Raw genomic sequence first — 20,505 nt, 5'->3', positions numbered from 1 at the left:
GTATATAGATTAGGTAATTAAAGAATTGAAAAAAACATTTCGAAGCATTCGATATACAACCAGACAAGGCACATTTATTGTGTTGCAGAGCTTTGTGCTGGGTTATCAAAACAGCCTGTGAATATACAAAAATAAAACAAATTTAAAGAAGTTTTATCTCAGTTCCTTTTCAATCCTTTATCAAATGCTAGTCCCTCCGTATATGCATGAAATATTGGTCACTGAACTTTTAACATTTAAAAGTCAAATCCAAACTAGATGCGTGGAAAAAAATAATTACAATGAAATTGCAAAAAAAACAAGGTTCTTTTTTATTATGACGAGTTATACAAAATCCAATACTTTCACGGGGAGACAATTCTATTTTACATAAATCGAAATAAGTACTTAAGGACATTTTACTTCCTGTTTATGCGTAACGATACGCACTTTATTTGGCCGACCAACCAAAACCTTGTACCGGAAGGTAGGATTTTATAGTTTGTACAATACAAGTATTTTATGAGTCTTCTTTTGATATGGAAGTTGGAGTCATAAATAATACTAAACTATTCGCATTCATTTTGTCTAAATTATTCGCAATTTATACATTTAAGTTTTGGCATGAAATCTTTATACCTTGGTCTGGAACTAATAACTGAACTCCTGTTTTGTATATTTTTTATCAATACTTCTACTAAGTTCTAGCTTATCTGGAAGTTTTAACTTGTATATATATAGGTTGATTTTCTTGAAATACATTTTTTTAGTATATAATGTTTAGTATATGTACAGTGCAACGTTATCATGATTATGAACAATATGTTGTGTGCTCTGATAAATGTCAAGTTTCACGTTTGTGTATGTGTGTGTATTTATATATTTTGAGACACCTCGAATCAATATTACCTTTTCAGTTCATTGAGAAATTCTTTAATTTTTAAAGAATATAAGGTTACAATGATTTGCGTCACAACTGATTTGCTCTTTTATAATTTACAGAGTTTATTTGAATCAATGAACCAAATTCCTTAATAAAATGGGTAACAAATAAAATAAAAACCTCAAATAAATCCAAAGATAGAGATATTGTACGATTTGTTTTGTCTGGTCCCTGAAATCTTTTCAAAACTAAGTTGACTTCAACAATGACACTTTAGTCAAGAAATATCAATTCATTTATAATGTCAGATATCAACAATGTACAAATTTTAGATAAACCTAATAGGGCAAGCATATAATGCACTTCTCTACATTGTATATTCTTTAAAGACAACACATGAAAGCGTTACCACTTATCTATGAAGGGGTCATTGAGTGTATGTATAAGATACAGCCACGAGGACGCAAGCCCGATGCGGTGTATAACATTTACATCTTATTATTGTACATGCAACCTCATACATATCTTTAAAACTGACAAGGTTTAAACAACAATTTTCTACATGATGAAATTCGTGTACCATGAATATGGCAGTTGTTATCCATTCGTTTCATATGTTTAAGCTTTTGTTTTGATAAAGAACTTTCCGTTTTAAATTTTCATTGGAATTCGGTATTTTTGCTATTTTGCTATTTTCTGTAATTCATATTTTCGTTTATTGTTTTAATAGAAACACAAAGAATACGCGTAAGGTGTATCCATTCATGACACAAAATCAGTACATGTACAACAAAAAACACACTTAAAGCAATAGAACAGCGCTTTTATTGCTATTCTTCATCTCTCATCTGAAGCCTTGAACACGGAAACAAAAAATTATCAATCAAACAGCCATTGATGGTTTACGTGAAAATAATTTAGACTCGGCAGCCAAAATTGTGTTCAAAGTTAAATACAGAATAGATATACAACGTGACTAAAATCCAAACAATCTCAAAAAGACGCCAATAACAAAAGTGCTTGTTTTTGATATTAACGTTCAGCAGTGATTTAACTTTTTCCCCATTAGTAGATGTAGTTGGTGTATTGCTACTAAGTTGGGGGGGGGGGGGGGGGGGGGGGGGGGGGGGGATTGATAATATTTTTTTTTAAATTGTCTCGTTTGTCATAAATTCTGTTACTGAGATGAGCGCTTATGTCAAATTCGAGGTATAAGTATAAAAATGAGAAGGAAGAAGCCGTTTCTGTTGTTTGTTAATTTCTTATTCTGGAGGTAATTTTATTGATATCAAGTCAGAAAAGTTTGGATAGTTAATGCAAAGAATAAAAGCCATATATCTTAACGTGAAATTAAATGATCTGGCTTCTTTGATCTGTTTGTTTTTAACAAGTGGTTGAAGGATCACCGACTCATATGAAAAGATGCCAATGATATATATACAGTTTAAAACGCTTGAATTCTTAACAATGTTTACAATGCTAACTATACACAAATAATTCAAAACAAAAATACCAGAAGATATGTAGTGTTTGTGGTTTTGAAAGTAACATTGCAGTATGGGATGTCGTGCCACAGAGTAACGAATATTGTCAATATCCTCACTTGTGCCATTTAGATTGACAAAAAGACAGTAAAGGTTAGCTCAAGTGAAAACATGTATACATACGGATTATGAAATTTGAACCATTCTACACAACATGAAAACAATACTGTTTATAATTCTCATAAAACAACTACGTACAGCACCAATCATGCGTGAGAAATCTGCAGTATGTTTTTCTTTAAAAAGTATATTGTTAACAAGAAATACAACAATATGATTTTATAAGTTATGTAAACAATTTTCATTAATTTTTTATATTTCATTAAAACATTCCATAGAAATATAGATAAAAAAAGAAAAATGAGCATCAGTTTGACAGATATTGTAGAAGATATATCATGTGGTAAAATTACAGACATTAATATATGGAACAAGCTTAGACATTATTTTAGTGAACAATGGGATGGACAACCAGAATTTATAGCCGTTCTAGTTAATTTGTCAGGAAGACAGTTAGGTGAACAGATAAAAAATATCACAGACACCAATAGTTACTTCAATGCATTGGAAACTACCTTCAGTGATAATAATGATTTACTCGAGTTTTTAATGAATTTAACTGGGTATTTGAATTATCACACCGAATCAGGATCCGTCAATGTTAAGCATAGCCTAAAAGAGTTGCGTAAAAACTTGAAACAGTTGCGACAGCAGTGTGTAAGAAGAGGAATATTTCAAGATAGAAATTTTGTTGGCAGAGAAGTACACATTAAAACAATGGAAGATGCAATTAAAACAGGAAGCACAAAAGTTAAGTATTCACATACAATTCGTCAACCGTAAACAAAACAAAAAGGAGATGTGACACAATTGCTCTTAAGAGAACTATTGTTTAAATATAAATAAGATGTTGTATGACTTCCATTGAGACAACTCTCAATTCAAGTCACAATGTCAAAAATTTAACAAACTATATGTCAAAGTACGGACTTCAAGATGAAGTCCTGGCTCACATCGAACAGCAATCTATTAAAGCTCTCATATGGCACTAAAGATGGGAACAGTTACTTGTTACAGTACGGACTTCGACAATGAGAAATAAAAAGGCAGGGGGTTAAGAAGGAGTAAGGAAAAATATATTTTTTGAAGAATGTTTAAGGAAGCACCGACATCATTTAAGTGAAAAAAGTAAAATGGGAGATACATTAAGAACTTCAGATTCTCTTGAGATGTAAGAGGATACAGAATGTAGATGGACGAATGAACTAGTTAAAAAAAAGTGTGAACAACAATTACTATTTACTTCATTTCAGTAAGCGGGTAAGGGTATAAGAACGGAAATAATCGTTTCTCCACTATTATAGAGGACAGTCACATTAAGATGTTTCAGCCTTGATAATATATAGTTCAATATATTATGTGTGCAGGTATTCTACTATGTGGTTTAGGAGGAATGGGAAAGACCAGTCTTGCTAACACACTCTGTTACAGACTCCGAGGTGAATGTTGGAAAACAATTAAAATTGAGCTAAGGTAAAGTCAAAATTGTATTTCCCATTCAGAAAAAATGTTCTGTAATAATCTTTGAGTACTGAAGATAGAAGATAGAATTACAGTTTGGTTTTAAAAAGGACATACATGCAAAAGTAGTATTTGACGTGTCTCGGTACTTATACAGCCTGTCATTGTCTTATTGCACTTGGTAAATCTTTGTATTCTTGTATTTCCTTTAAGCTTACATTTTTTTGTCTATATTCCTAACTTATGTTTATTTGTTACATATTTGTTTATTTTTTATTGTGATAAAGATTATAACACTTTTTTGACTATTATACCCATATTTTAACATTTTTACCCATTATGTATGTTTGTTTTGTTCACACATTGTGTCATACAAGCAAAAGGATTTAGCTAGCTATAAAACCAGGTTTTTTTTACACAAAAAAATGCCTGTACAAAGTCTGGAACATGACAGATATTATTCATTTGTTTGATGTGTTTGAGCTTTTGATTTAGTCATTGGATTAGGGACTTTCCGTTTTACACTTTCTTCCGATGTCGTTATTTTTGTGATTTGACTCTTTTGAGTTTACATATTGATGCAGACATCAAAAATCACTTCTTATATACAAATATACAACATTCTGGACTTAAAACGACAAATACGTGATAAATGATATTTGTCTTGATACAGTATAACAAGATTGTTATTCTAAGAAAAATAAATCAAGGATTTATAACTCTGAATATACGTCCTTGTGTTATTCAATAATATATTTGTTTTTACATGTATCTCCACAATAGTATCACTTCTTGTTCTCAATGAGATATGCCAGTATTTTGTTTTACATAGGAAATATTCTAACCATGCTGATTTGTAGCAAGGACAGACATTTAAAGTTTAAAAAACGGATTGTTCTATGGTCATTGCATACATTCATGCACCTTGTCCATGTAGTATTGTACAATAACATTATGCAGTAGTAAATCATACCCTATCCTTGAAATCATTAGGATAAAGATGTCAGATAGAAATTACCTATTTTAAAAGGAGCTGACTGTTGTTTAAATCTGTTGTAAATTAATTCCTCTTGTCCTGAAACATACAAACCATTTGCTATTGGACGTTAAGCGAAAACAACCAATCTACAATTAAAGATGAAACAGAACACAGTATACATTTAGTTAATGTAGTTGTTCTGAATAGCTGTACCATATCATTTTTTTTAATTAGGGAGCAGGTAACCTACAGACATTTCTTGCGGGTTTCCGTTCAAAGTATTATGAAAGAATCAAATGTACTGGTGTCAGGTAGTGGGATTCAAACATCAGATAATGACCAGATTGAAGAGAGAACAGATCAAATTCTCATTGAGGAGCTTAATCTGCGACAGAAACTTTTAGAACATATTTCAGAAAAGTTAAGAAGGAAACGTAAGTCAGGCAGAACATTACATTAATTATTAAGTGATTTAAATATTTCAGATATCGAGGTACTGAATGTATAATAGTATAAAAGAAGTCAGCACAATTATAGACATAATAAGCACCAATCCATTAAAATGGAAATACCAATATAAAACAAAACAGTTACACAAATCTACGTTTCTCACAACTAACATTTACAGCATTGTGAGTGCATTTCATTTGATAACGGTAAAAACGAAGGGATTTCAAACACTATGTTTCAGAATCGTAAAATTAAGATAAGCTAACAAAAAGTAAAACCACAAAAATACTTTAATCCAGGAAAATTCAAAACGGAAAGCCCCTTCTCAAATGTGATTATTTAAGATTGTTAAGTTATGTTTTTTCGAAGTAGTATTTTCTGTCCCTTTTCCTTCTAAAAAAGATATGGTAACATAGATTATTTTTTTTCAAATATCTAACAAACTTCGTGATAGCCTAAATCGAGAGCTATGACATTATGATTTATGCTTAATCCTGTTTAACTTTTTGTAATATTTGTACTTCAGTTATTATTTTATTTGACAACCTTGATGACGAGACTACAGAAGAAGCATGTGCTACAAATAGTACCATCGAACAATCAAAGATTATGGAATTCTTTAAGTCTTTACTTGAAATTATGACAGCCAATAAAGACTGCCAGGTAATTTTGTGTTTCATAACTTCGAATCTTCTTGTTTATAATAACAACTTGCCCCAGAATTACAAGTTCTGAACTCTTAAACTTCATGAATATTTTTAACACCTTAATATTTTCAGTTTTTATGTCAGGTATACGTTGTGTATTTACGGACCTACATATATAGAATATAGTACACACAAAAAAAAACCATAACACTGTTTTTCGTTTTGAATATTAGAAAGTATCAAATAAAGGAAACAGTAGTATACTGTTGTTCGAAATTAATAAATCGATTGAGGAAAAACAATCCGGGTTACAAACTTAAACTGAGAGAAACACATCAAACACTTGGAAATTATAAGATATTAAAATATTAGAATAACATTTACAGTACCAAATTTACTACCCCAGATGCAATTAACAATTAATGTGTCTTCAGTGATTCTCGAGGCCAAAATATTAAAGATTCAGAGCAGCTGATACACACAACAAGGACTAAAGGCACAGCAAAAGCCGTGCAAGAGGAATCTACTATGCTTTTCGAATACAAGATTAAAATAATTTATTTTACTGAAAATTTAATTGTTAAGTTTTAATAACGCTTTTAGTAATAAAACAAAATTGTACATCGATCTCAAAGGAAAACCTCGATATTTTATTAGGGCTAACGATTCAAATATTTTGGATAAAGAAAGGCAACAGTAGTATACTGCTGTTCAAAAGTCTTAAATCGATTGAAAGAACCGTTTATTTAAAAATATATTAATAATTTTTAATAACTCACCAGAGTGTTGCATTTTGTTTGATGGTAAGTATAAAATATACTGTTGATAACATGCATCCAAGAAAAATTTACATTAAAGATCAAAAATATAAACATAAGATTGTTTCTGCAATCATTTTATTTTCATAATTTATATTTATCATAAAACTGGTTGTGATACTAGAAAGAAAATTATATATAGTTTATTAAATACATTTGCAAATGTACCTATTTATATTTCATTCAGACTAGACTTATTATAACATCAAGGAATAACTTCCTGTTAACTACTGGTAAGGAATTAAGAAGTCTTCTGCTAAAAATTGAAGTAGACAGCTTAGTCATTGAGGATGCAAGAAAGCTTACTTCAAAGTGTACGAAACAGGTATACCATTATAACACATATTTGTTTGTCTTTTTCGTTTGTAGCCATGGTGTTGTCAATTTATTTTCGATTTATGAGTTTGAATGTCCCTCTGGTATCTTTCGCCCCTCTTTTGGTATAATGTTCACAGACATTACAAAAATCTATTGGACGATTTAGGAACTACTACAAACAAACTTATCTAAAAAGAGAAGAAAACACAGAACAATATATGGTATAAAAAATCATATTCAAGACAGAAGTATATTGTTTGTAAACCCCTTATCAAAATGGAAGAAGTAATTATAAACCTACACAAAATTTCTTCCAACATAGTAAAACGTTTGTTTTAAAAAGTTTTGTTTTTGTTTTCAGTGCAAACTGAATGATCAACAAATTGATGCCATTGTGACAGTTTGCTGTGCATGTCCACTTGCCATTCGGGTTATCAGTGATGCCATAAATGACTCCCCAAATAGTACTCATATAATTTCCCTTATTCAGAAAAGAACAGATCCGATTTTGTCGCCATTGTTGCAGATTTATGAATGCTTAAGCCAACCATTTGAAAAACTAAAGGAAAACAAATCTACTTTATGTCAGCTTTCACTTTTTGGTACAACGAAATTTGACATGAATTCAGCAGCTAACATTATATTTGGAAAATTTGAAACCAGCATGGAAAAGAAAGAAATCATTAAAAAGCTCACAGAATTAAAACTTACCATTTTGCTTTTTAAAAGTCGACACCTTATCGAAATAGAAAATGACGAATGTTTGTACAGCCCTAGCGGTCAAATTGCGGACATAGAACTCGAGGACCTATTTGCTAGACAGAAAATATATTCTCTACATCCTCTTGTTTGCAAATTTTTAAAGGACAAAGCAGACGACAAAGAAATTGTTGGTGACATTAGAAAAGCTAAATATAACTACATAGTATATTTTGATGAGCTAGTTCTAAATATTGGTCAAGAATATGAATCAAATTTTTTAGTTGCTAGAGAAAAGTCTGAAAAACTAAAAATTCACATATTAAAATATATAGAATTAATGAAAGAATATGACAGCTTTTCTAATATACAATATCTACAAACATCATCAACATCTGAAGATGCTAAAAGACGAAGTCAAGTAGTTCAAATGATTTGTGTACTGGAAAATCATTTATCTTTTATTGAATCTATGATATCGAAAATTGAAACACGTACTATATCAAAACTTAGCTGGGAGATAGAACATGTAGCAGCAATTTTAAGATATCAGCACTACTTTGAAAATATTGAAGGTAAATGCAAGCAGATTTTACAAGAGCTCAATTCATTCGCATCAAATAATTTGAGTGAAGTGGAAACAATTCAGCTATCTATTTTAAAAGGACGAACATATTTTTTCTTAGGAACCCTCACGACAGACTCAGATCCAGGATATTCAGAAGAAAGTTTATTGGAAGCAAAGCAGATTTTTGAATCACAAAAGTTGACTCAAAGGCAAGAATCTTTATCATACTTGGGCGACATTTATAACGGCTTAGGCTATCTTCTTTATCGAAAGAAAGACAAACAAAACCGGATAAAAGATCTTGAAAAAGCTATACAGATGCACAAACAAGCTCTTAAATGTTCATCAAACAGTCAAAATGAAAGTATTGTCATATACTATTCAAATATTGCAGCATGCCATTTTGAGCTATCAACTAAATTCAAAAACGATAAACGAACACGCGAAAGAGAAAAATCTTTGGATTGCTACAATAATTCAGTTGACCTTGCGAAATGTTATGGCATGGATACTTCAGATATTTACCTACGTAAACTTTTAGACAGAGGAAATGTTTTTATCATGCTGTGGCAGTTAGAGAAAGCTGCAAAAGATTTTGAAGAGTGCTCAAATTTGGTAAAGAAGCTGTATGAAAAACCAAGTAGGATCGAAATACTTATACGTCATGCACAAGGACATTTAATTAGAAGAAAAATACAACTTGGGGGTAAATAAAATAATAACAAAGTCATTAAATGCTGGTTATAAAATGTAAAGATATTCAAACTCACATATCTAAGCGTATCAAACAGGTCTAGACCACTAGAATTCTGACGTCTGAATACATTTGCATTTTGATAATTTATGAAATTTACCAATCGTCATGATGAACAGCAAATCATTGTGGTCTAATTAGAATATTATTAAAACTTAATAACAAGTGAAATTTTCAACTTTGTTTTAAATTTTTGCATTGTATTTCGAAATCTCGTGTTTATTTTGCTTGTTCAACTGATGTGACGTATGCAGATTCTACAAATTTTATTTTCAAAAAATAATGTTCATCAACTACAGGCTTTTGATACCTTTGACTTCCATTTCACCATTGATTTTTCACCTTATATTGTCAAAATAGTAAATATAATATTTCCCCCTTGAAATGGACTATGCATGAACATTCATTACAACAAAGTTTTATATTGTCCTTTTAAACTGATATCTTTTAAATTGTGAAAACACTTTAAAGAAATAGACTAATGAACCTGTATGCTTTAGGATATCTAAAATCATTTTTCATTTATCCATAATATTTACGTTATCTTTTTCTAACAATTATTCGTTAATCTGAGCATAGAACTAATGACCTATATCATTTTATCATATAAGAAGAAAAAGTAACTGGTTTCCGGAATCTTTTAAAGCAGCGTTGAATGTTAGATAAAACACGTGTTTCAGGAAAATTTAATGATGTGCAGTCGGGAAATGTTATCCAAATAGGGACAACTGTAAAATTAGGAGTATAGGAGGTGATTTACAAATCGACGCACTCAGTCACGCTTTTTTTATGAATTATTGCGACTCCCAGTTTGTAACTTTATCATGTTTATATATGTTGCCTTGGATTTTTAAAAAGTATTGGAGAAATAAGGCAAATAATGATATTTGGTTTGCTTGGTAGAGATGTCTATTAAAAAAAAGCTATATATTCTTTCAGAACAAAAATTCCAATTTCAATCTCAATCATTTTTTATAAAACGTTTAACGTTGGATGTTTGGTTGGACCTTTAATAGGTTTATGATTTTTACTTTGCACTTTTCAACACAATGACACTACGGTAGATTCCTTTACATTCCCTTTAGGAGAACCTGACTACTACGTATTGGTGGAGATGATTTTTATCAATCTCTAATATAGGTGCAGTGCTTTATTCTGATATTATATCAATTTTTCTTGCCTTATTTTATTTTTGTTTATCATTCTTTGACCTCAAATTGATCAATCTTTTTACAAATGTCTTTATAAGAATCGAAAGTGGTTTGAATGCCAAAGTGATAAATTTCTAATGATGTGATAGTCATAAATTTCTTTTGTCTTTAGGTATATCGAATGATGAAACTGCTGACTTAGTCATCAAAGGAACAGAGGTATACGAGGAATTGAAAAATATTCTTTCGCCTACCCTACTACCTGGTAATAGCACTAAATTTAAACAAATTCGAAGGTATCATATGGACTTCCTCAGGGACTATAATGATGACGATTTGGTGATAAATGCTAAAAGGTTTTATTCGGTAAGTTCATATTCATAAAAACAATACGATATTTATTTCTTACTTTTATTCTTAAAATTTGTTATCAGTCTGCATGTCCACATGGTATACCGTGTAATTCAGTTTGAGATTCATCGATCCCAAACTTCATTTTTAATGATAACATGTATTTTGTATAGCGCTATAGAACCAGGTTCTAAGAAAATGCCGGTACCAAGTCACGAATATGACAGTTGTTATTCATTCGTTTGGTGTGTTTGAGCTTTTGCAATTTGATAAGGGACTTTTCATTTTGAATTTTCCACAGAGTTCAGTATTTTTGTGATTTAACATTTTTTTAACACATCCCATACACATTGCCATGTTTATAATTTTTGGAGTATCTTTCTATGGAACTACAAATAAGAGATTTTCTAAATTTTGGTATTAACATTCATGTCAGTAATAAGTATGATGTGTTATTAGATGCATCGCTTATCAACCATCTATTAACCGATTTCTTATAAATTCGAACACTTTTCTAGGAACTTATAATAAAGAGCTGCCTGAAATTTCTTACCAGTCTTTCTTTGAACATGCTATACCGTGCGATGTGTTCTCAGAATCAGAACTCGCCACCTTTCTGTTTGCCTATGCTGTTAAAGTGGGAGTATTATTAGTGAGCTAAAAGTTATACTTGTGAATTTCGGATAACATCAATTGAAGGCAGAGAGTACGGATTTGGAAACCCATTTATAATATCATGTTTTATTTTTAAGGCGTACCATTCTGTGGATTCGACAAATGACTCTAGTGGTAAACCTACGATATCAGAATCGGTGTCAAGTAGTAATGACGAAATGGAAGAACCACAAAATTTCAAGCTTCCGCTATCCACTCCTAAATATATTTCAGGAAGGGACTCAAATCCGGCAACACGATGTAGAGCATCTAGCACAAGTTCTGGTTTTTATAGTATGAATTCCTCTACCTCGGACATCGAGAGTGTCAGCTCATTAAAAACTAATTCTACGTCGAGACAGTACAGTTGGTCGGATGACGATGTTTTCCCCAAAAGACAGTCATCTTTTGAAAGTGCAGTAGAGAGAATGGAAGACAAAACAAGTACAAACAAAAGCAGTACACCTAAATCACCCCTCCCTAAATCAAGTACAACATTTGAAGTTGGAGAAGCACACAATAAGCGACAGCTGAGTGAAGGTAATCGTTTCAATTAATGATTGACGCATTTCATAACGATTTTGTTTTACATCACTGCACACCCTTCTGGAGATTCTGATATGACCCCCTGGTTTTAGTGGGTTTCATGTTGATCAGTCGTTCGCTTTCGTGCTGGGTTTTGTGGATATGTCTTTTCGTCGTCTTATTTTTTTTGTCACGGCGTCGATAACTTTACACCTCATTATGAGTATTGAATGGTCCTTATTATCTACAGCCTCCTTTTAGTAATATCGATCTCCTACTTTCAAACTGTATCAGGATAAGTTAAGTTCAAACATATTTTATTGTTCAAAATGACAAATGGATCAGACACAGTAACGTCTTCACCTATGCAATCAAATATGTAATAAACATATACCTTCAAGTGCAACTTTAAAAGATAAAAGGGTCGAAATTTTAGACATTTACTAAACATTGTTTTTTCTATTTTTATTATTTCCATCTTTTGGATAGACACACCTTACTTTTTTTTTTAATTCAACAGATATACACAAGCAGATTTTGTAAAAACATTATGAAAATCTTAACATGTTCTTAATGTGTACAATAATTCTTTGGAAATATTAGTTTCAGGATTTAAAAAAAAACATTGTTTGCAGTATGTGTTTCAAATTTGAAAAAAAAACCATTCATCGATGAAATTTACATTAAAAGAAGTAGGTTCAGTAAGACCCCTTTTTGTCCCCAAAATTAAGCATTTTTGCAAAATTGTGAAAATGTAATCTTTAAGCTATTTTTTGGAAAGTAGAATGCTTCTGCTACATAAATATGTGCTGTTTTTGACAATACAATGCACATATATCGTGTACTAGCATCATAAAGTCATGCTAAATTACTGAAATCTTCACAATTATAGCATTTTAGTTAAATTTTAGACGGTTTCCGTCTTAAATGAAAGTGGCCGCATTCGTGTTCATTCATAATATTGAAATGTAAGTTGTATTTGATGATAATACATAACATATATAAAGGTTGAGGATGAACACGGATGCGGCCACTTTCATTTTTGACGAAAACCATCTGAAAAGTGACGTTTTTTGGCATATTTGATAGATTTGTCATATTTAAGTTTCAATCGGAGCGTTTTTAATGACTGAATCAGTTAAAATCTTTAACATAAACTAATCGAATCAATTGAAATAGACACTTAAGTGTTTAAAAAGTGTCCTAAATATCTCGTTAGATGAAACTGAAATTTGGGGCCAAAATCGGCCCTTACCGGACCTACTCCTTTGTACAAATAATCTTTATACGTAATCAAACTTAATGCCATTTTGAATAATAGGGATCCATGTACTCGTTTTCCAGTCAAATCAGTTCGAATAATAAAAAAAAACACCAAGTAGAACAACGCATCTTTTCCGATATGTCACAGTTTAACGCTGTTGTATTCTAATAATTCGTATATGTGTGTGTTACAATGTCGTTGGGTTTTTTGTTGCACTTTAGTGTTTCTGTTGTTTCGTTGGTTTTCTCTTATAATTGATGGGTTTCCCTCGGTTTTAGTTTGTAACCCGGATTTGCTTTCCCTCAATCGATTTATTATTTTTCGAACGACGGTAGACTACTGTTGCCTATATTTAACGTCGCGAAAATAACATTTACCGTTAGTAACGTCATTACTTCGCCTATAACTGTATGGTTTGCTTTTATAATTTAATGTTGGATGTAACGCGTCTTCTGATTGGCTGACATTATTTTGTTATTAGCCATAGACATGATTTAGTCATGTGACCGTGACGTCATCAACGTTTTTTCATGGTTTTCTACGGTTTAAAATGGAATTTAGAATTAAATTATAAGAAATGACTGTAATATTTTTTCTAAAAAATGTGGTGCACACTGTTATAACCTGATACGCGCGTTATTCAGTATGCACCAAATTTTTAGGTTATTTCGAATAGACAGAAAAAAATATTACAGTCATTCATTAAATAAAGAATACAGTAGAAAATAAGATAATGTGTTTTGTCAAATATGTTATGTCATACTTTAATGAGTAACTCACAGTCATCTGACAAAGTTATTTTTCCATATTGAAAATGGCTTTTTCTTGTTTTACAAAATTATGTTGAATATCATCAAACTGTATGTACTAAATAAGTAGTCCGTGTAAATACATTCCTGTAAACATTCTGAAAGCAATTCTGGAAGTTCTTATACATCATCTTGTAAATAATGGGTCAAGCATGCACTATTGTACGGAAAAAGAACTCACGCTTTTTACTGATTCTTTAAAATGATAACCAGGATACAATAAAATTTCAAGGTATTTTTTTTTTAGATCATTAGTGATGATCAAACTATTTTTCAGATGACAAATCAAATTCATCAGATTGGAATCTTCCACACAAATTGAATACAGAATATGAAATTAGACTTTTGGAGGCGAATTCTCGAGCGTGTGACACCAGTACGAAGAAGTATAAAAAGGAGAAGCTGGGTAGGCATTATAATTTTGTCATAGATAAACGGTTATTGATATAAATCCAAATACATGAATTTATAGTCATTTGCTGATGGAAAATTACAAGAAGATCTCAAGATTCAAGAAGTAATATATCACTCTCAAGTATAGAATAAAGTATAAAATTTATGATTTATTCTTAACAAGTTAACATTGTGTCACCACACTTTTGCAATATGTCTTTTTTAAAATAATATTTCCTTTTTTTAATTCCCTAAAATATATGTGATTCATGTTATATATTGACAAACGGCAAGAAACCTTCAGTGAACTTTTAAAAAATATCTTTAATAATTGTAGAAGAAATAGTAAATGAATTAGAGGATCTTATACCATCAGTAAAACCAAGGATGAGAACACTCGTAAAAGATCTTGACTCGGGGGAAGGCAAGTGTATATGTAACTTTACCAGATCTATCTCCATAAAACATAGTGGTAAGCTATAAACAAAAAAAACACGAGACACCAAAATGAAATGAGATTATGCTCTTTGACAAGGTAATCATATTTGCTTGTTTGATTTGTAAGTATTTGACGCCACTTTCACCGACTGTGGTCATATTATTGTGGTCTGAGCCGAAAACCCGCAGAGAACCACAAACAATCGACAGGAAATCTTGCAATCCTTTTTAAAGGATCAAAGTAGCAAAACAACTACTAGTATTGAACCACTGTACGGTACTTGTCTATCCCAAATTCATGTATTTGGTTTTGATGTTATATATATATGTTACATTTGTTATTCTCGTGGGATTTTGTCTATGTGTGTTACATTTTAGTGTTATGTCGTTGTTCTCCTCTTATATTTAATGCGTTTCCCTCGGTTTTAGTTTGTTACCCATATTTTGTTTTTTGTCCATGGATTTATGAGTTTTGAACAGCGGTATACTACTGTTGCCTTTATTTATGTTGATATAATTTGTATCTTCTTAGTATTCCACCAAGAATGTGTACATTATAGTCTTTTGTTACCCTTTAACATTACCCATATATGAATTTTAAACTTAGATCGGGAAGTACGTCTACGAAAAAAATGGTACATATTTTTCGAAAAATTAGCATAACAGTATTATTATGGCGGATATTTGATTAAAATCTCACATTTTTTTTTACTACACATACTTTTTAAAAAGGATCTGAAAGACATTGCAATTTTTATTTTTTTTATTTTTCTGACAACATGCTAGCTTTTTTTAATGAAAGTTGTTATTTTTTTTTCATACAAAATATTTGTTTAATCTATGTTTCTTAAACAAATGACTACAAAGAACCGATCATGAATACGAACCCCACTTCACACGGGATATGAATCTATTTCTTATAAAGTGGCTTGCATTTTATGTTTCCCCGGTGGCCTCTGTTTACGTAAACAGTTTCAAACCGGGTGATAAAAAACGTCAAATATACCAGGCTTCTAATGAGTCGTGTTAAGTGAAAATTCGTAAAAAGCCAAAACTTATTCCAGTTAGTCTTATGCATTTGATACATATTTTACGGTAAATAGTGATTATTTTGTATAATTTCGTCCACAAAACAAACGGTGTAAAGTATACATTAATAGTTTTGTATCCCCAATTTACGTTTTTCTTTTTTTTCAGCTGAGCTAGTCGATGACAAAAGAGGCAGACTTTCCCTCCAGTATAAAGATTGAGTATTTAGGTATATAAACAAAAATTGAAATTAATATTTTGATATAAGTTAAGAGCACCAAAAAAATGTATTCAACTTACAAAAAAAATCCCCTCATGAATTATACATTTATTACAAATCGTACCCCTGAAATTTTAGTACTAAACGAGTCATCTCAAACTGGTTCCGTGCAATGTGGATGATAACTAATTTTGGGTCTAGAAAAAATCGCAACAAAAGTCAGTGGAACCAAAATTTTTATTGAAATCGATCAAGATTTAGAATCATTTAAAACGAATACAACACACCGAAATAATTTGTTATTCAAAAAGTTCAAATTTTTGAGTCACAAGGAGATTTTAAATATACTTTGTAATCATTGTGTTGAATAGGCTGTTGTTGAATCTGATTAGGTTTCCACTTTCGTTAAGATAATTTATTTTTTGAAACAAATATCATTACAATACTGCTGGATTTCCCCTGTGTACTTTGGACACAATTACTTTTAAGTCTTTTAAATCGACTCAAGAGGAATCAGTAAAGCGATTTTTAAGACTTTACCTGAAATATCTTCTGAAGATTTTTGCAACTATCCTTGTATTGGAACAGGAAGAGAAAAAATATCATCGAGAGTGGTATTCTTATAGCAGTGCAATACGTATGTTCTTTGATGTATTTCAATTGATACGATATGAGAACGTATATATTGTCACTAATGCCCTTTTCACAACTATCTTAGTACAATCAATCTTGACTTAAATCTCATTAAATGTATATGAATTGTATATGCACATGTTAATATGAATGTAAGATCTGCATCTGCAAAGATGCAAATAAGCTGTTCACCTGAAAAGATATATATCAACTGTTTATACTTGCCTTTGAGTTTGGTATTTTTGTTATACTTTTTTTTAACATCTTTACAGCTAGACAGTGTATGCAGTAACATAATTGAGCTGCGTCGGATAAAATTTGACCTTATGTAATTTCATGTATACATGTACATGTATATGACTTTGATTGATTTTGGAGCTAACAATTATGATAAAACTGTCTTAGATGAGTTTTGTTCTGTTTTGTAGGGTATTTATAACAATCCAATACTATCTTTAAACTGTTACAGACTTTTTTTCAATCTTAAATAGGTTAACAGATGTAAAGATCTTCATTTGCATAAGGTCGATTTCAATCTGACGCAGCTCATATGTAAAGTTAACCTGTATCTTAAAAAATGTACATCAATGTAACATCTAATAAAAGAGACAAACAGTTTATCAGAAGAAAAGAGTGATGAAAGAAACAATAGAAATTATCACTTTACATATTTTTAAATATTTTTAAATTAAGATTGATCTTGAAAATGTTATTATGACTTTCATGAATAATTTTTCTCAATTTAAAAAAAAGAAATTGTCACACTACAGGGAGATAACTCTGTATAGTCAGCTAAACGTTTTAATTACGTTGTGTTGTAAAGGGAATATTAAGCTTCTCAGTGATCAAAATTGGTGTTTGTCAAACTGCTATATAACCAGTGTAATTTTTCTGATAAAATGGTTGGTTCAAATTTTTCAAGATTTTTATATTTTTGTTAAAGGGTCAAAGTAAATACTTTGGCAAAATTTTATGAAAATTAAACGAGCCAAATTGATTTAAGTGAAAGTGTTGGGTACCACCTTAAATGATGATATATGATACCACCGTAAAAACAATACAAACTTTTTTGCACCACATGTTCAATTTTTTTATTGTATCAAGCAGATACATATTTATCATTCGTGATTTTTAGTATACCTAATATCTGGAATATAGGTTAATCATACATTTATATAATATTAAAAATTGTAAACACTTACTTGTATAGGTGTCTGTTGTTATTCTGCGGTAAAATATTGTAAAGAACTATTATATTATTTATTTATGTATTTCTCTGTTCTGAGGTTTCTTGCATTTATTTGTACTGTGACGTTGTTTTGTAATTTTAGCGTGTTTTTCAAATATTGCCATATACGCGGGAGTTTTTTCTCGCCAGTATACCAGGTCCTGTCTAAATTAATTTTCTTCAAATGCCCCGTTCCAAGTCAGGAATATGGTAGTTGTTATCAAATAGTCCGTTCCTATGTATGTTGGTGTTTATTTTGTTGCAGTTAAGTGTTTATGTTGTACTTTTTTATTTTATGTTATAGTTGATGTGTGCCCCTGATTTTTAACCTTGATTTGTTTTTGCTAAATTGTGAATATTGAACAGTGGTACACTACTGTTTGTTTTATTTACCTTCAGGGAAAATTCACGCATGTTTAAACCTGGCTACGACTTACCAAGGATAGTGTTATGAATTATGCAAACCTCAAACTTCTCATTCAAGACTATATTACTTATTCTAATTATGATTAATGACAGTTGTAAGCATATGTTCTATGTTTGATTCTTAAGAATAATCTATACTATAGTTGATTTTAACTTGAAATATATATATTGTATTGTTATGTGTTTATTTGTCTATAGTTTGCAAAATATGCTATATAAATGCTTATAACTTGAATGTGGTACATCAGTCTATATATATAGACGAGTTGTATATATAGAATGTACACAACCATGTATAACCATCACTGATGGTGATCAGATGGATAAATCTGTTGTAGAGTTGTCACTGGTTCAGACGTACTTATAAATATAATTATTTTCTGTGACTGTAACTTACATTAATTTGTAGGATCCTATATCATGTACTGTAGTACGACGCTAGATTAAAACTGACGTGGAAAGTAACACCCGGCAACCGAAGGCTTCATTTTTATGCAGCCCAGGTGGTCGTGTAGTCTAGCGCGTCGGTTACAGTGCGGGTGATTTGGTGTCACGATATCTCCGTAGCATGGGTTCGAATCCCGTCGAGGGAAGAACAAAAAATTTGCGAAAGCAAATTTACAGATCTAACATTGTTGGGTTGATGTTTAGACTAGTTGTATATACAGAATGTACACAGCCATGTATCACCATCACTGCTGGTGATCCGATAGATACATCTGTTGTAGAGTTGTCACTGGTTTAGCCGTCACGCTAGACCACATGACCACCTGGGATTCATAAAAATGAAGTTTTCGGTGGCCGGGTGTTACCTTTCCACGCCAGTTTTGATCTAGCGTCGTACTACAGTACATGATATATAAGGCATGGAGATGTTATTTTTACAGATCAGCTAAATTATCTATAGTAAAGGATCCTACAAATTAATGTAAGATACAGTCACAGAAAATAATTATATCTATAAGTACGTCTGAGACAGTGACAATTCTACAACAGATTTATTCATCGGATCACCATCAGTGATGGTGATACATGGTTGTGTACATTATGTATGTACAACTCGTCTAAACATCAACCTAACAATGTTAGATCTGTAAATTTGTTCTTCCCTCGCCGGGATTTGAATAAATATATGTAGCTGTAGCTTGGGGAAGAAAAACCTTAGCGTTTCGATTAATTTAACATTGAATAAACAGTAAATTTAAAAACGAAATGACCATATCAATGATATTTCCTGTGGACATAAAAGTGCTGACGCTTGAGCTGGTGGTACCTCTTGGAACGAAACGCCAATCAGTAGTGGTTTCGACCGAGTGGCTACAGTCCCTGTAACGTAAAAGTTAACACTTATTTCGTTCGGATAGCGTACGTACAGCGTTCGGTAATAGTTCGTATAGAGTTCGGTCATCGTTCGTATATCATTCGTATAGCGTCCGTACAACGTTCGGTCAGCGTTCGTTCATCGTTCGTTCATCGTATGGTAAATGTTATCGTTGATGGTTTTGTATAACGTATGGTTCATGGTATCGTTAATCGTTTTATTTGTCGTATGGTTTATGGTATGGTTTAGCGTTTAGCGTTTCGTTTATCGTATGGTATGTGATATCGTTTAGCGTTTCATCAATCGTATGGTATATCGTTTTGTTAAACGTCTGATATACACGTATGTTAGGGTTTTATTTCAGAAAGTTATTTCTATTATTATAGTTATAAGTTAAAGTGATTTAATATAAAAAGATGCGGGATAAAAAAAAATATTAGTTTGGATTGGATTCAATCATTATGGAATATATATAAAACGAATGGGAAACGTTTCCTCCAATCACATTTTGACATGAATAACATTAGACCAAATACCGCGATATAAGTCAGGCTCTCTATGTCTCTCTCTCTCCTCCGCCAAACATTTCTCTAATCCAAATATTTCCTTGACACAATGAATTATAAAGAATGTTCTATACATGAGGCTTTATATGAAGTACATGTTTCATATCTAAATTAAAAGTACATTATGAGTAAAATACAGAATTAAAAAATAACTCTACCTTTTTTATATTTCTTTATTTCAGAGGTAAGCTTCTGGACAAGTTTCACTTATTCTGTCGCAAATCATTTACCTAAATAACCATTCAATTGTATTCTAAAAGAAGTTGTTCTTTGTACGAATACATGAAATATTTCTCACTGGAAGTTATGTTTGCAATCGATGATCAAATACAAATAC

The 20,505-nt window shown here is 31.2% G+C and overlaps 1 protein-coding gene across 3 annotated transcripts; it reads left to right on the top strand.

Moving 5' to 3' along the window:
- The first annotated feature begins 377 nt into the window (after positions 1-377).
- LOC139490754 (uncharacterized) lies at positions 378-18,457 on the top strand. 3 transcript variants are annotated; one of them, XM_071277730.1, is made up of 12 exons: positions 378-466; positions 2,745-3,939; positions 5,141-5,340; positions 5,883-6,019; positions 7,009-7,146; positions 7,501-9,112; positions 10,484-10,677; positions 11,415-11,856; positions 14,192-14,320; positions 14,645-14,731; positions 15,943-16,003; positions 18,255-18,457. In XM_071277730.1, the coding sequence occupies exons 2-11, from the start codon at positions 3,824-3,826 to the stop codon at positions 15,993-15,995; spliced, it is 3,108 nt and encodes a 1,035-aa protein (XP_071133831.1). In that variant the 5' UTR covers positions 378-466; positions 2,745-3,823; the 3' UTR covers positions 15,996-16,003; positions 18,255-18,457. The 3 variants fall into 3 exon arrangements, with proteins under 3 accessions (XP_071133831.1, XP_071133830.1, XP_071133832.1); XM_071277729.1 differs by having other exon boundaries at positions 14,645-14,779; XM_071277731.1 differs by lacking the exon at positions 18,255-18,457 and adding an exon at positions 17,056-17,103.
- The last annotated feature ends 2,048 nt before the right edge of the window (positions 18,458-20,505 follow it).

This window comes from Mytilus edulis, chromosome 10, assembly GCF_963676685.1.
Source record: "Mytilus edulis chromosome 10, xbMytEdul2.2, whole genome shotgun sequence".
NCBI lineage: Eukaryota > Metazoa > Mollusca > Bivalvia > Mytilida > Mytilidae > Mytilus > Mytilus edulis.
This window is presented reverse-complemented; position numbering and strand designations above follow the sequence as displayed.